The 13,653-nt window shown below is 40.8% G+C and overlaps 2 protein-coding genes across 2 annotated transcripts in view; both read right to left on the bottom strand.

Annotated features, from left to right (window-relative positions):
• ccdc88b (coiled-coil domain containing 88B) overlaps positions 1–1,422 on the bottom strand; it is a 41,005-nt gene extending 39,583 nt beyond the window's left edge. The window contains exon 1 of the mRNA XM_018660229.2: positions 1,040–1,422. Within this exon, the coding sequence (XP_018515745.1) occupies positions 1,040–1,099 (60 nt within the window). The 5' untranslated portion in view covers positions 1,100–1,422. The remainder of the gene's footprint in view (positions 1–1,039) is intronic.
• Positions 1,423–3,475: 2,053 nt separating this feature from the next.
• rom1b (retinal outer segment membrane protein 1b) lies at positions 3,476–8,210 on the bottom strand. Its single transcript, XM_018660165.2, has 5 exons — positions 7,942–8,210; positions 6,481–6,723; positions 6,045–6,232; positions 5,260–5,506; positions 3,476–3,706 (listed from the first exon to the last, which is right to left on the bottom strand). Exons 1-5 carry the CDS (start codon positions 8,086–8,088, stop codon positions 3,476–3,478), a joined length of 1,056 nt encoding a protein of 351 aa, XP_018515681.1. The 5' UTR covers positions 8,089–8,210.
• Positions 8,211–13,653: the final 5,443 nt, after the last annotated feature.

Genomic DNA, 13,653 nt, shown 5'->3' with positions numbered 1-13,653 from the left:
AGGTGGGATCTGTGCTCTCACACTGAGAAGCACTTCACAGTGACAGGCAGCCAAGCAGGACTGCAGCCAAGGTCTCTCTCTCTGCTAAGAAGAGCTGTGCCAATGCAAACTGCAATATAATGAGGTTTATTCCCACCTGCACCTTCTAAAAACTGCACTGTGGGTAAACAGAGTAATAAGCTCGAGCGGGTTCGGCTGATGAGGTGAGGCAGAGCGGCTCGTGACCCTGTGCGACGGAGTAGACACAGCAGCAGAGCAGTTACACTGGATGTCCTTCAACAAACTGGATGTGAAACAGAGTGAAAGCTCTCGTGTCAGTGAATAACTGCCCTGCTGAAGTGCCCTTGAGCAAATACTGAGCCTCTGCCAGCTGCGGACATCCTGTTGAATCTGACCTCTGACCTTCCTCTTTACAGGAGGGCAACAATAAAAAGAATAATCCCCACAAGGTTCAGCACAGTATCACACCGTATCATAAATACTGTTCATTGACCAGAAGGGAAAAAATCCCCTTGGGCCGATTGGTTTCCCATGTGGAAAACCCAGCTGGAAATTCAGTCTGTTACACATGCAACAAATCCTTTACTGATTTTAGTGAGACCACACGCTCTTGAATACACAGTAGATAACTCTGTGTTATTTTCAAATCAGAAACTGCCCAAGGACACGGAAGTGTCACAGCTAGAAGAGAAAAGGCTGGCCATTAAGAGGCAAGGGAAGCTGCCGAAAGGAGAAGTGGAGTTTGTTTTGCTGTACACAGAAGCAAAAAGGCTGTATCTAGGCAGTTTTTAGCAGTTTACTCAACTCCTACTTTTATATTTATTTGGGTGAATAGAACAGGAGGGCAGAATGCTCTAAAAGATACAAAATCATGAGTATTTCTGACTGGAAATGATCTAGGATCTACTCTAGAACTAGTCATTGTTTGAGGTGAGTTTCTGCAGTTTCTGTACAATCCTCCTGTTTTATTCTCCTCTGTCTGTCTACAGAAATGATGACCTTTTCTCTAACTGAAAGTGATGAATGATAAATTACATACCCATTGCGCCAAAGCACTTTCCATAAATTCCTCTATTATCTCCATAATGTTAGAGTCCATTGTTGTGTTACGAGAGCACAGAGTAAAGCTAATTAAAGAATATTATCAACGCTGTGTAAGTAATAAATCAAAGAGAGAGGATCCATCTTGTGTCAAGCGAAGAGTAGTTTGACATTTCTCTACGGTCCTTCCCCTCTCTCCACCTCGCTGTCTCTTCCTCTCTCTATGTCAGTTTCATTGCAAAACCACACCGGAATTTTCAAAACTCACATGTTGCGTTTTTTTTTTTTTTTTTTTTCCTGAGCCGACATCTTTACACTCTACATAACCGCTAACCTACACAAAGATGAGTAATTTTGTGTCTTACGGACATAGGTATAGGTAGAATAGGTAGAAATCGGGGCCTCATTTCCTGCTCTGGACTTTAAGTAACATAGATCAGGCATGAAATTTGTTTATATGAATATGCAATGCATTTTTTGAATTCGTGTTAGATAAATGTAGCGAGACGAGATCAACATTAAAATGTTTACCTTTGTTGTCAAAGCAAAATTTAAACAGGGGTTTAAATATATGTTTAATTTTTTTTTTTATTTTTGTTTGTTTCTTTATTTATTGTTTGTTTTAACCCCCCAAACATGTTTATTTAAAAAAAAAAAAAAAAAGCGTCATGCAAAGTCTTCCAGTGTGCACCAGACTTTGAATAAACTTTATTACCAACAAGTTGTCAGAGCTCGACGTGGTTCCACTGCTCATCCAAGTCCTCAACAAAACGCAGTCAAGACTCATTCAGGCACTGTGCAACGGTGACCTCTGGTGGTTTGAAATCAAAGTCCCCATTACCCTTTTTTTGTTTTTTTAAATAATGAATTACATCATTATTTCCATAACAAAAACACCGGGGGAAGTGTAACCAAGCAGCCCTACTTTTATTTATGTACAGCACTTCCTGTAGAGTGAGCTCTATTTTGAGAAATCATCTCTCTGCCTACAGTACAATATGTAGCGTAGTCACATATTTGTAGGTGGCATATGGAATTATTCACTATTTTCTATCTAGACATCAAGACAGATGGTCCATCTATTGTTATTGATATTGATGTGATATGTGTACAATAGTATGTCCCTCTGTGCACAAATGGTTCACAGTAGGTGTCCTTGTTCAACTAGATACCAGGGATCTTAAATGTTTAAGAAATGAATGCCAGTTTTGCTTGTGTATTCATTTTTTTTTTTTTTTTCAGTATATCCACTTTGTTTTGTTGTAGTAATTTAAGAAAACTAATATTTAATTAACATTAATAATATTTCAAAAGGTCTTGACTAAGCCCGTTTTATGATTAAAGAAAATGTCTTTTCAACCACTGAAAGCATGTTTATCTGCTTGTTATGAATCAAATGAAACATTCATTGACCTTATTCTGTGATAGAGTTTTATTTAGGAACAATGAGTACACATCGGATATACCTGTAGCTAGGACAGATCACCACGATATATTCTTTGCAAATAAAAAGCATTTAAAAGTTAGTTTTGCCTCATAAAACCACCTCCAGCGTGTTGTATCAGTGTGCTGCCTCTGTCTCTGTGTGACGGAGCGTGTCCCTGCGTGCTGTCACTGTGCACTGATGCTGCTTGTGCAGCAGTTCTGGGATTAACTACACTGGGATTATCAGATTGTTTCAGAGCTACCAGAATAGACAAGATGACAGCTTCATATAGGGCATCACACGCACATACACATACAGTATACACACAAACACACACACTTGATCCAACTCTCCTTGCTGAACTCAGATAACCCATACAACCCTCTGTAGTATTACATGTACAAAAGGAAGCCGACACTACAAAGCAGTTAAAAACTTCTACCTTTAATAATTCACATGCGTTGCCATTTCAAGGTTCCTAAGCATTTCATTGCAGTTTAGTACAAACTCTACAGCTGTGAGATGAATAATACAGTGCACATGGGATGAATTTTAGCATCATGTGGTTGTGACTTTGCCAAATTTGAGTCAAAATGTCAAAATGTGTCAAATATGTGTCTGTGTGTGTACGCTACATCCATTTAAAGTGAATGTACTCTCTTCTAGTTACAACAAAAATTACTACACATCTCCCGGACAGTTTCTCTGATGGTTACACATTCATGAGCTCCTGCACAGAGGAGATGTTTGTTTTGGTGTCTGAGCAGGGCCTGATAAGATTCCCTACGTTGTTGCCTTGTTTTGGCCATGTGCGAGGGAGCTGCGGCTGCTGCTGCATTGGTGGAGCATAAATCAAGCCTAACATGTCAAAACCCAACAGGTGTTCTACCCGGCACCAGCCAACTCACACAACCAAGAAACCTCACCTCAGACACGACCCCACACCCTCCCCCTTCCCCTCACCTCTCCTGCATCCCTTCCTTCCATATTTAAATATTTATTTTCCCTCTAGCTGGCAGGAGGGGTGGCATCGGCGGCCTTCTCACCGTCTGGGGACGCTTCGGCGGGGTCAACCTGCGCCAACTTTAGCATGGTCATTACATTAATTTTGACATCCTCAATGGTTTCTTTCACTCCCTTCTCCAGAAGATATCCCACGCTCTCGCCCTCTGGGTCCTCCAGAGCCATGGCTCCTTCCACGGCCGTCTGCAGGTACCGCAGGCTCACAAGCACTGTCATCTGGACAGAGAAAAGGCAGCATTTATCACTAAATTAGATGGTCAAATGGCTTGTTAGGCTGATTTATTAACCGCAGATTTATTAACAGTGATATGATTAAAAGTAAGTCTTGACAAATTCTGGCCACAGATATGTTCAAAAACTCGTTAATTCAAACTGCCATTAATCTGATAAACCTCAAAAACACATACATATTTTCACTTTGGCATTTCCTGCACAGCTTCACTGTTATTAACTGTGTGTGTGTGTGTGTGTGTGTGTGTGTGTGTGTATGTGTGTGTGTGTGTGTGTGTGTGTGTGTGTGTGTGTGTGTGTTTTTGTTGTGCGTGTACTGTGTGTGCCACTTCAGAGACCAAAGTCCATTACCTTGTGATGGACAATAAAGTTGTAATGAACTAATGATAATGATTCACTTTGACCTTGGAACATGATCATTACAAAGAATGATGTTTTACTGCTACAAGAGCCTTTAAAATATTCACATTTTTATGGAATAATGACTTTGGGAGTGGAAAAGGAGGGATGGTATGTATTGCCATCGATAGAATAGAGAAGGAGGCTCATAGTTTTTCTCACCAAACGTAATGTATATATTTGATTTAAATTGGCAGATTAATTATACATTTTATAAAAATAAAAATGTTAGGATGCATCTCTGTCTGTGGTCAAGGGGAATGTCCAATAAGATATAAATTATGTTTATATATTTTTATATTAATGGTATGTTAACATAAATATTAAATTATATATAAATATATAAATTATCAATAATAATGTGCAGGTTCTTGCTTTTTTTATTAAACATGAGGCTAAGTCTCACTCCCTACCCTGATAACTCATACAGTCCCTGACACAAAATGGTTTCACATCACCAAACTTTTATATCCACTGTACAGTAAGTGTTCACTGTGACACAGTCAGTGCTGTTCAACATATTTTCAGTTTTATCTCATGCTTCCTCTTCCCTTTTTTGTTCAATCTTGGGTGACAACGTTATCTGCAGATCAGCCTCGGGCCTTTTTTTAACTCTTCACGTTGCACACATCTGTCCCTGTCACAGTGGACTATAAAAAAAAAAACATACACACACACAAGCATGCTGAGCTGCCACATTTATAAGTATAGATTCTTTGATTAGCTGTAGGCAGTGTGTGATGACGCTCGGTTAAACATATGTGTGAGCATCCTGTTCCAGCCTGAGGTCTTGTTTGTTATTTGAAGAGAATAAGTCATCGATACTGTTATTTGGCAAAGAGTGAAAGAGCGAGTTTGATTAAAAGACAGGAATCAATGTGCGTCAGTGACTTTTTGTTGGTCGTCATGGCAGAGTATATGTCAGTAGACAACCATTTGAAATTCTGCACTGTTGGTTGTGTGTGTGTTTAATTTTGTGGGGAAAAAAACTTCTTCCCACACTCTAACTGGTGCCTGGAGGAGAAAACATCACAGAATTTAAAATATCCAGTTAAAAAAAATCACATCACTGAATGCTCCGTACTGCATTTCCTTCAATTTCATTACACAATAACTGGAGTATTGTTTAGGTTTCCCACCTGTATTAAGATGACTGACAGCACACCAGGACCAGTTGAATTCATCAAACCCATGTAGTAGTCGATCAGAGCCTGTCTACAGCCGCGGCTGTGCAGGTTGAGCTCCTCTGATTGGAAGTCGTAGTTGTAGTGGGCACTGTTGTCTGTCAGGTGGTACTGCAGACAGGGGCGAGGGGAGGCAGGGTTACAGCAGCTGAAAGGAACAGCATCCAACAGGTAACGGCCGTCCACGTTACTCCGGATACGACTGGAGACACAGGATGGAGGTGACAAAAAGAGATAGAAATTGGAGAAGAGGAGAATCATAGGAAGGAAAGAAGAAGGAGAAGGTGAAAAATGTTAAATCCAGTCAAGTTAAAGGTCTGACTTTTAGCACAGTACACACTTCACATTAGTGAGAAATGAGCAGTGGCTCCCAACAAGTGTCATCATGTCATAACCTTTCTGTTTACTCATTCCTTTTCACTTATTTCATCTTTGACCAACCTTTCCCTGCTTGCTTCATGACCAACCTTTCCATCCATTTCTATTATTCTCTTCAAGAGTAAAGGCCAGATCTATTTTTAATACACTCATCCTCTGCCCTCACATCATTCTTTTTCTCCCGGCATCCCTCCTTTATAACATATTGTTTGACCTTTTTGGATGTGAAGTCTGCTTATCTGTCACTCATCTAGACCTCTATCTCCTTTTTCATCATCAGTCCAGTTTCTTCTCCCTCCAGCTCATCATCTCATCCCCCTGCATCCCATAATTTGCTCATCCCTGTACTGTGATTCACTCACTCCTTGACGTCCTTGGAGGTGAAGTCCAGGTATCTGTTGCTGACCCACTGAACCTCAAACCAGTCCCTGAAGTTGCTGTTTCCACAGCAGCGAAACTCCATCTGCAGACGATCGATGGTCTCCTTCTGGAAACAGCGGCCCGGCACGTCTGTGTCCTTGTAGAAGCGGATGCCATTCCTCAGGCCCACCTGACCGTGAAGAGGGAAGAGTGAAAGAGAAAGAAGGTGAGATGTTTTACTTCATGTTTTATGAGAATGGTGTTGCTTATCAGAAAATGGCAGATGTTTTCTGTTTCTACCTGTTGACAGAGGTTTTTAGTCTAATCTGAAATCTTTTTAGTATGAAATGATGTCTGGTTTCTTTGTGCAATTCTATTCTACTTATTCTACCCTCTGACCTGTCACCCTCAATTGTAACCCAGCCTAGTGACCCCCACCTTCAGGGACTCCTCCAGGCGTCCCTGCAGGGCATAGCTGAGCACCACAACGGCGATGAGCAGACAACAGAGCAGTGCAGCTACAGCAAACCAGGCCAGCAGGAGAACCTTCCAACGGGGGAATCGGGTCGCATCCAAGGAGTCCTGACACACACGACTCGCAACCCAGTTGGTGCCGATGGAGGCCAGGCCCACCATCATCAGGATGTTGGGCACCACGTGGATCTCTGTGTTCTCCATTACCTTGAGAAAGAGAAGAGCACAGTCGAAGGTAATTAGAATCCAAAAGAGCAATAGCTAACTGTAGGTCACGTTGTCATTTCCTCTATCCACTTCAGCAGGTAATAATCCTGCATTCAATTAGCCTTATCTATTCAAAAAATGACCTTGGCCACCAGGAGATTCAATTAGCTGCTGATGTGCCGGATGCAAGGCAACTGTGGCAATATGGTGACACATTTAATTCATCGCCCAGGTTACAACAAAAATAAATTATGAGCTGAGTTTATTAATGGCTGAGCTTTCATAAGCCTGCCAGTCATGAAGCACATTTGCCCCATTGTTGTTTTAAAATTTACATAAAATACTCAGTCCAATTCAGCTTCAGCCTTCTGATATCCTCACTGAGTAACATCTGTGCAGCTATACGTGGTTTAAATCAACTTCACAATAAATAATCTCTGTCTCTGGATGCTCTTTGAGAAAAAGACAAAAAGCAAAGTGCTATGCAAACTTCCTAAATGAGATGATGTATCTGTATACATCAACAAGTATGAAAGAGGATTAAGCTCCTGTGAATCATTCTGTAAGATCCTTTAGCTTCCTGGCGCCATTTTGTTGGCCACAGTGCAAGTGTTTCGTGTATTTCACTCATTTAAACCATCTCTCACCAACTCAATAACACTTTACTACACAACCAAGAGACTAGTAAATTAGATTCTCTCATTGAAGATCAATAAATATCTGAAGGCATGCATCCATGCCCCGCAGCTTTCCTGTGCAGCCCACTAGATATCAGTGCTTCCAACCTATCCACGTCAATCAATGATCTATTAAGCCCATTGGCTAGTTGGCCTGTGTTGTAGAGGTCATGACCTTCACCTGCTGGTCACATTACCTACAGTCAATATACATTGAACCCTGATGATTTTGGAAAAAATGTTGATTTTTCTTCTTGACACGCTATAGCCTCATCATTTAATATGCACTGAGGCATCTGAGTGTCTCTGTGTGTATGTTTACACCGGTGTGTTGAGTGCTGCGTGTTTGTATTTGTGGATTAAACTGTAGAGATAACTTCAAACAAAAGTCACCGATAAGTGGCAGCACTGCAGACTCAGTAAACAACCACGAGCAAAGGCAAAACTCTGAGCATATAAACCAATAATGTTTGTGTAACTTTGACTGAAATCATCAAAGTGTTTTCAGTGCATTAGTGTGTGTGTGTGCTTCTTTCTCTACCTCATTCCTACGGAGCAGTTCTGTCTTAAGGTAAACCCCCAGACAAAAGATGAAGGCCCCGCACATCACTGCCAGCCAGGACATCAGCCACAGGCCCTGGGCCAGGCGCACCCGCCTCTGCTGGGTGAAATTCATTTTCAGCAGCATCTTCGGCGGCTCACTACTGTGCACCAATCAACGCAAAGAAGAAGAGTTAGACAAGGGGAGCAGGAGAGAAGAAGAAGAAGGAGTTCAATGAATTCTGGTCAAAAACTGAGCCAGTCCAGAAATGGCCAGCTGCATGTAAAAGACAAACCTGACAGAGTTCACTAGAGGGTGGATTCAGTGTTCCAGAAATGCAGTGGTCAATGCAGGCCTTGCACCTGTTGTTTGGTGAGTTATTAGCAGGTTGAGCTCATCTAAGTTGTTCCAGGTGGAGAGGATAAGCAGGTAGATCCCTCAGTTGGTAAAGGGCACAGTGGACCTCAGAGGATAATCCAAACTTTCACTTGGATGCTGAAGTTGTCCCAAAAAGATTCTTTATAATCCAATTCAGTTTTGTAGAACCTTGGGAAAATGTGAAAAAAAACTGTGGATTAATGAATTACAGAGGAAGAAATATTCCTTTTCCCAGAGATAACAGGTTTTCCCCTCAAGTTGACCGGTCTCTTCGCCGTAGTCCCCCCTTCAAGCTGAAACCAACGATTTCTTCCTCTTCACGTGATGTTGTCTTTTGATGGCGCCCCTCTGGGTCTGTGCGAGTGCGGCGCCCCCCTAAACCGCTGTACCCATGGTTGGAGGACACAGAGACTGGCCAAAGTCGAGAGTTTGGAGCCGTAATCCCCCCCAACAGAGTACCTGGGATCCTATTAAAGTCCAGGGGCCAATGGGAAAGCAGGCCAGTGTCTGATCAGCAAACTTATTCTGATAGACATGTAGCAACCTGTGGGCGGGCCTGATGGACTATTATGACAGGTGGACTGACCTCAGCACAGCCTGGAGCACTAAGTATGGAAAATACAATTTGGGAGTATGGTTTACTGTCACATGACTTACTGTAGCATCACTCTATGTTTGTATACTCAGACAAAAATATGGTATATAGTTAGAGGAAGGAGGCCTGTGTTTGTTGAAACAGGCCTGAAATATCAGCCTTCACTTTAAACACTAAGCAAATGTTATAATTGATCTTTAATGAATTCTATGAACTATTTCATCCTAGTTTTGACCTAAACCCAGTTAGCTTATCATTTTACTTACTTCAACCCAACTCAACACAAACTACTTTTTTAAAAAAAATTCAAAAAGGAAGAAAAAAAAAGATGTGAAGAAATAAACCTACACTTCGGTGACGTGGCAATACAACGTCACAACACAGCACCCAATTATAAATGACCTCTGAGAAATAAGGGAAAATGTCATGTTTTCATGTATCTCTGCTTTATGTCTCTACGACACCACATGTGAGGATTGCTCCTTTAATGCAGTCCACATATCTACTGATTAATGTCTTTACTGATGCAGTGGGAATATTATCCTAAAATGATGTTGTGGTTTTTGTGCAGGATGGTTAGACAGAAGCTGGTAAAGTGAAAGTAGGCCTAAGACAGTGGAGGGGAGAGTTATGTCTGTATGGGATTATGGATACAGTGCAATAGGGAGGGAGGCTGGTGGGGTTGGATCAATAGGATTAAACTGCTATTATAAGTATTTATGACAGCCTGAGTCAGAGCTATAGCTAGGCTGAAGCCATTCTCATGCTACCAGTTCTTACAACACACCAAACAGAAAAACAAAGACAAACCCTCGGCCCATAATTCCAGAAATTATCCATTAATGTTCTTTTACTGCACCAACATTAATCACATTTACAGCTGTGTGTTTAAATAGTACATTTAGATTTGATCACACTGACATAATGAGCAGACTTGTTCAGCCCTCTAGTGGCAGAGATGGGTCTGTCCATCCTCCATTTTGCTAAGAGAGGAACAGCCATCACAACCATCAACCATATTAAAGATGTTTGTTATAAACATACTAAGAACATTTTTTGCCCACAAGATTAATAAATTAATGGTATATTAAGGCTTTAAGATGACACTGTTTTTATGGTGTTTGTTATATAAGAAGAGAGTATATTCCTTACAATGTTTGAAGTTGACAAGAAGACAAAAAACAAGAAATAACGAATAATGAAAACACATCTGTAATCTAAGGTGATGCATTGATTTAATATGAGTATTTTTATTGGTGAAACAGCTGCAATGACACAGTTACATACTGAATTGATGCAGACTGGCAGAATTGACACATGTATGCTACAGAGAGTATATGCACACTGATGAGGGCAAGACAGATTAAAATAACATTAATATGCTGCTGTTGCACATTATCTAATCTACTTTATTACAACACCTACTCATAATTACAACTTTAAATCTTCACTGTACATTTTTGTTCTGCCTTCTCACACAGCTTAAAACATCTACCCTGAGTGTCATTTCATTTCAGAAAGGTAAGACCAGAATATTTTATGCTCTATACTTACACATACACAGAAAATAACACACGCTGGCATGATAGAAATATTAAATTCTACGGTTTATATTTTTAACATTATATTCCTCATAAATCAGTTAATAATTATCAACATATCATTTTAAGAGAGGTTAAGAGCTTATAAGAGGTTGGTTGTTGAACAATATTGCCTGCTCTGACCTGTTAGTAGACAATTAACATGTCCCTCAGGCCTCCTACTTTAAAAAGCCTTGTCTTCCATTGTATTTATATGGTTAAAAGATCAACAGTAGTTGGTGAGCTCACTACTGAAATGAAAAGCTGTTTCATTTCATATCTCTATACCTGGAGCTATTAAAAACAGACGCCTCTGATACTCACTATTGTCAATAGTAACATTATATGTGATTAACATGCTCTCTGCTAACTTGGGAGAAAATGACAGGGTAAAGGACAAATTATTACAAATACCTCTGAAACAGAAAGCCGTGCACAAAGCATACAGTGAAATAGGTTGCTATGATGAAATGTATTTTGTTACTGCATCTTTTTGTGTCTTGTACAATTTTAAATTGTCATGTTTCAACAATATGGAAAGAACCTAATTTTTATCTATGGATTCAGCTTTATGAAATCCTTTCAAAGGTCTATGGAAAGCCTATAGTATATGAATAAATACATATTTCAATGCAATAAGATGAAGAATGTCCATTCATCCTGTCATGTTGTTGGATGAAATTTTCAGTCTGCCACTTTGCCTGTTTGTTCCGCTCCCCCCGCCCACTCCTGCCCGCCCTGTGGCTCCGTCCCTCCACCCGCCTCCTTATGGGCCTGCAGCTGCTGCATGAAATCATCCAGGATCTGCTGGGCTGACAAGGAGGTTACATCCACAACGTCCTTCTCCAAAAGAGTTACCTTTACTCCTCCCTTCCCACCCCAGCTGTCGCCCCCCATGTGAGCCTGCTGGAGGTTTGGAGGGGTGTCAGTGTGGTTAGTGCCCAGGGGAGGCTGCTGTTGGCTTTGGGGATAGAGGGGTTGTGGTCTGGCAGCATAACCGGCAGCCAGTTTCTTATAGATGGCAGTGCTGATGTCAGCTACAGAGAAAGGTGGGCTGTGGCTTGACTCATGCTGATTTGAAAGACAGGCCTCAGTTCCTGTTGCTGGCACCCCCTGTTTAAACGGCATGAAGGCTGTGACCCTCTGCGGACCTGCCTCTGATTTAGTCACCCAATCACGTGCTGCTTCCTCCATTTTAGAAGCGTGGGATTGGCCGTCACCTTGTGGAGAGGTGGCAGAATGGCTGATTGGAGCAGAGGTTGTCAGAAACTTCTGTATGGCCTCAGACGAACCAAAGTGCTTCTCCAACAAGTCCTTTATCAAGCACGGTACCTGAGGTTGAGACACCAAACACAAACATTAACTCTCAACTCAATCCATGCAAAAGAAACTGAATACAGATCTTTGTGCATTTCTGAAGGTAATGGATCTCCTCCAAACCTCATTTTCTTGTGATTGTCACAACTATTTTGAAACCCTTGTTTGATTTATAGTGTGATTTCGGGGGACGAGTGCAGTCTCTCCTAGATATCTCATCGTGCACATGTGGTTGCTTGTGGTTGTTTTGCAACATTCTCAGATAAACATATTTTAAGAGCTGCTGTTGCACTTCAGCCACAGTATTTTGTTAAGCTTGCAGAACAAGGGAGACTGTTTGAGTCCTTTTAAAAAGTTACTGCCACATTGATAGCGATTTCCCCAAATATTATTCAAAATACTATGGAAATATCACTGGAAAAATGTGAGGTGGATTATATTTCCTTAAAGTTGATCTATTCTGCTGGTAAACATATTAAATTTTCTTCACCAATCTTAATGTAGGTTTACAATATCTTATGTAGACTCTGCAGCTGCATTATAAAATGATATATTTAAAAATGTAAAATTATATTTAAACAGGCTATTAAACACAAAGAAAAGAATGTCAAATCAATCATCTATATTTTGGACTAAGCTCTTTGGTTTTCCAATGAAAAATATTAACAGTCACAAAGAACATACTGATTCTAAGTAGGTTTGAGTGTAGAGTGAAAAATAGAACTTAAAAATAGAGGGTACTAAAAGTAGGCAGCATGCATACTAAATGCAGTTTATTTTTAAGTGTGCTGTTGAAGCACACCACTCTCCCACAATGCAATACTCAAAGGAAACTGAGCAGCTACTCATAGCTGGAAAAAAAATCTAATAAATTGTGGGTGGTGGTGAAACACCTCCAAATATGAAATCTAGGAAAACAAAAAGTAAGTACTAAATCTTCAGAAAAATCCTGTTGTGTAGTTTGACAGGCATTAGCTTTACAAAGTTGCAGTTTGCCTGACTCATTTTCTGGCTTTGCCCCCCCCCCCCCCCCGATCACTTGGGCCTCTGGTTCACATTCAGTAATTCATCCATGCTTTCACACACATTAGAAGAGAGCCCTGGATGCACAAACATTGATTTCATGGTGACTGTTACTTTATTATCTTGACTTCAATGTGATGAGGCTCAAACTGAGATAAGAGGTGGAGCAGTGCAACAATACATGTGAAACTGCAAACATACCTGTGTTTGTGACAACAAGGACACAGGGTGATGTGGTTTCATAATATGAAGTTTCATATTCTGAAATGGCAATTAAAGATCGATATACTGCGTATAATAAAAATGTTTTCTCATTTCTCCCTGTTGACTCGTTGAAGTGTGCATGGATGTCCAGTAGATGGCACTGTGCTCACATTTATGTTCTCCAGGGCAGTGATGGTCCTGTGGGCGTCCTCCAACTCTGAACTCAGCTGGGACACACGATTCAGGAGGTACTTCCTTTCACTGCTCAGGCTCTCTGACTGCACACACACACACATAACACAGAAACACAAAATAGGATGACATTTGCATCAAAATAGCTTGTGGGTTGTGAATGCAGCAAGTCAGGTATGAGATAAGATCCCTCTTTTATCATTCTGCCTGTGGCTTCCCCACCATATCTCCATGCTATATCTCTCACCGCTATATGAAGGTGTTCACCCAGCAGGTTATTGGCCTGTTTGGTCCCAGTGTGGGTCTCCAGAAGGCTGCAATAACACAAAAAGGAGATTATTATTTTAATGAAAAGCCATGATGTATTATTTCTTCACCTTTCACACTACACCCTCTACATCATCTTCATGTAGGGATAAAGAC

The sequence above is a fragment of the Lates calcarifer genome, linkage group LG8, assembly GCF_001640805.2.
Source record: "Lates calcarifer isolate ASB-BC8 linkage group LG8, TLL_Latcal_v3, whole genome shotgun sequence".
Taxonomy (NCBI): Eukaryota; Metazoa; Chordata; class Actinopteri; family Centropomidae; genus Lates; species Lates calcarifer.
This window is presented reverse-complemented; position numbering and strand designations above follow the sequence as displayed.